The following is a 1,934-nucleotide window of genomic DNA, read 5'->3' as shown; positions in this document are numbered from 1 at the left end:
CATAATCCAGAATAATGAAATCGTCTGGGAATATAAATTTGTCCACCTGTACTAGCACATCCTCAATTTTCCCTTCCAGATGGGCCATGGATCTATCTGCCAGCTGCAATGTCACAGTTGTAGGCCGTGCTTCACCAATACCAAGTTTCTTAAAAATAGACATCGGCATGAGATTAATACTTGCGCCCAAGTCGCACAATGCCCTTCCTACATCTCATCCCCCAATAGAACATGGGATCGTAAAACTACCAGGATCCTTCAATTTCGGAGGGATTTTACTCTTCAACATGGCACTACAACCTTCTGTGAGAGCAACAGTTTGAAACTCTCCCAGCCTCCTTTTTTTCGTCAAAATATCTTTTAGAAATTTAACGTAATTTGGCATTTGCTCCAATGCTTCCACTAAGGGAATATTGATATGGAGCTGTTTCAGTACATCCAGAAACTTCCTGAACTGCCCATCTTGCTGCTGTTTTCTAAAACGCTGAGGAAATGGTGGGGGCGGCTTGTGCAAAGTCTTTACTGGAACATATTGCTGACCCGATGCTGTATCAATTGGGCCAGTTTCAATAGCTTCACTTGCTGATTTTTGACTAAATTCTCCCTCTGTTTGGATTGAAGTGGGCTCCCTACTGCCCTTTGTTTTCTCCTCATCATTTTCTATAATTTTTCCACTTCGTAAATTAATTTCCTTACAATGTTCCTTACCATCTCTCCTCGGATTCTCTGTGTCACTAGGCAAGGAACCTTGGGGCCTATTCTTTAGATCATTGGCTAATTTCCCCAACTGCGTTTCTAGATTACGAAGGGATGCTGCCTGACTTTGAATAACTGCATCATTCTTTGCCATATAGTCCCTCATTAGACTCTCCAAAGAGCTGGATTGAGAGCCTTGAGGGTGTTGCGGTTGTTGAGCCGGTGGCTGCTGAGAAAAACCTGGCGGATATGCTTGCTTCCCTTGTGTAGACGCTCCGCTGGAACTTGCTCCTTGACCCCCCCAAGACAGATTCGGATGATGCCTCCAAGCTGGATTATACGAATTTGAGTATGGGCTATTGTTGCGGTTGTAATTCTGGTTACCCACATAACAAACTGCAGCTGGGTTAGAAGGGCAGTTTTCAAACATATGCCTATCTCCACAATACACACAGGAAATGTCTCCACTTTGAATAGCGGCAGCTGGCTGAATGTTGCTTCCCAAACTCAGATTTTTCAAAATATTGTTCATTGATGCCATTTGAGCTGTCAAAGCCGTTAAGGCATCTACTTCAAGAACCCTTGCCACTTTCCTACTTGTCGGAGCTTTCGTGTTGGACATTGATAATTGTTGCTTGCAATTCTCTCCAAAATTTCGAATGCTTCATTATAAGACTTGGACAAAATAGCACCATTGGCTGAGGCATCTAACACCATTCTAGAAGCTGCATTGAGGCCATTATAGAAGGTCTCCATCTGTATACAATGCGGGATGCCGTGGTGTGGATACTTCCGCAAAAGCTCTTTAAATCTCTCCCACGCATCACTGGTAGATTCATCTTCAAGCTGCTGGAAAGACATAATTTCACTTCTGAATTTTGCATTTCTGGTGGGAGGGAAATATTTTCGTAGAAATTTCTCAGCTAGATCATTCCAATTTGTGACGGAATCAGGAGGCAAAGTGTTGAGCCATGATCTAGCTCGGTCTCTTAACGAGAATGGAAATAGCTTCAACCTTAATGCTTCTTCACTCACTCCTTGAAGCTTAAAGGAATCGCTCACCTCCAAGAATGAACGAAGGTGGAGATGAGGATCCTCCGTTGGCATCCCGCTGAACTGCCCCACGGTTTGGAGCATTTGAAACATCACTGGCTTGAGCTCGAATTGAGGTGCTTGTATTTCTGGCCTCACAATGCCTGGATTTAGCTCGTTAAACATGGGGGCAGCGTATTCCCATA

The 1,934-nt window shown here is 43.8% G+C and overlaps 1 protein-coding gene and 1 non-coding gene across 2 annotated transcripts; one reads left to right on the top strand and one right to left on the bottom strand.

Annotated features, from left to right (window-relative positions):
• Positions 1-214: 214 nt before the first annotated feature.
• On the bottom strand, positions 215-1,237 carry LOC133779221 (uncharacterized). The gene has a single exon (XM_062219208.1). The coding sequence runs from the start codon at positions 1,235-1,237 to the stop codon at positions 215-217; it is 1,023 nt and encodes a 340-aa protein (XP_062075192.1).
• Positions 1,238-1,468: 231 nt separating this feature from the next.
• Positions 1,469-1,575, top strand: LOC133781240 (small nucleolar RNA R71). Its single transcript, XR_009870027.1, has one exon. It is a non-coding gene; the product is annotated as a small nucleolar RNA R71 (small nucleolar RNA).
• Positions 1,576-1,934: the final 359 nt, after the last annotated feature.

Source organism: Humulus lupulus, chromosome 5, assembly GCF_963169125.1.
Source record: "Humulus lupulus chromosome 5, drHumLupu1.1, whole genome shotgun sequence".
NCBI lineage: Eukaryota > Viridiplantae > Streptophyta > Magnoliopsida > Rosales > Cannabaceae > Humulus > Humulus lupulus.
The sequence above is the reverse complement of the archived record's forward strand: the minus strand, read 5'-3'. Positions and strand labels throughout refer to the sequence as shown.

Excerpts from the sequence above, each read along its gene's own strand:
- LOC133779221 (XM_062219208.1), bottom strand. The coding sequence starts at position 1,237 with ATGGCATCAATGAACAATATTTTGAAAAATCTGAGTTTGGGAAGCAAC.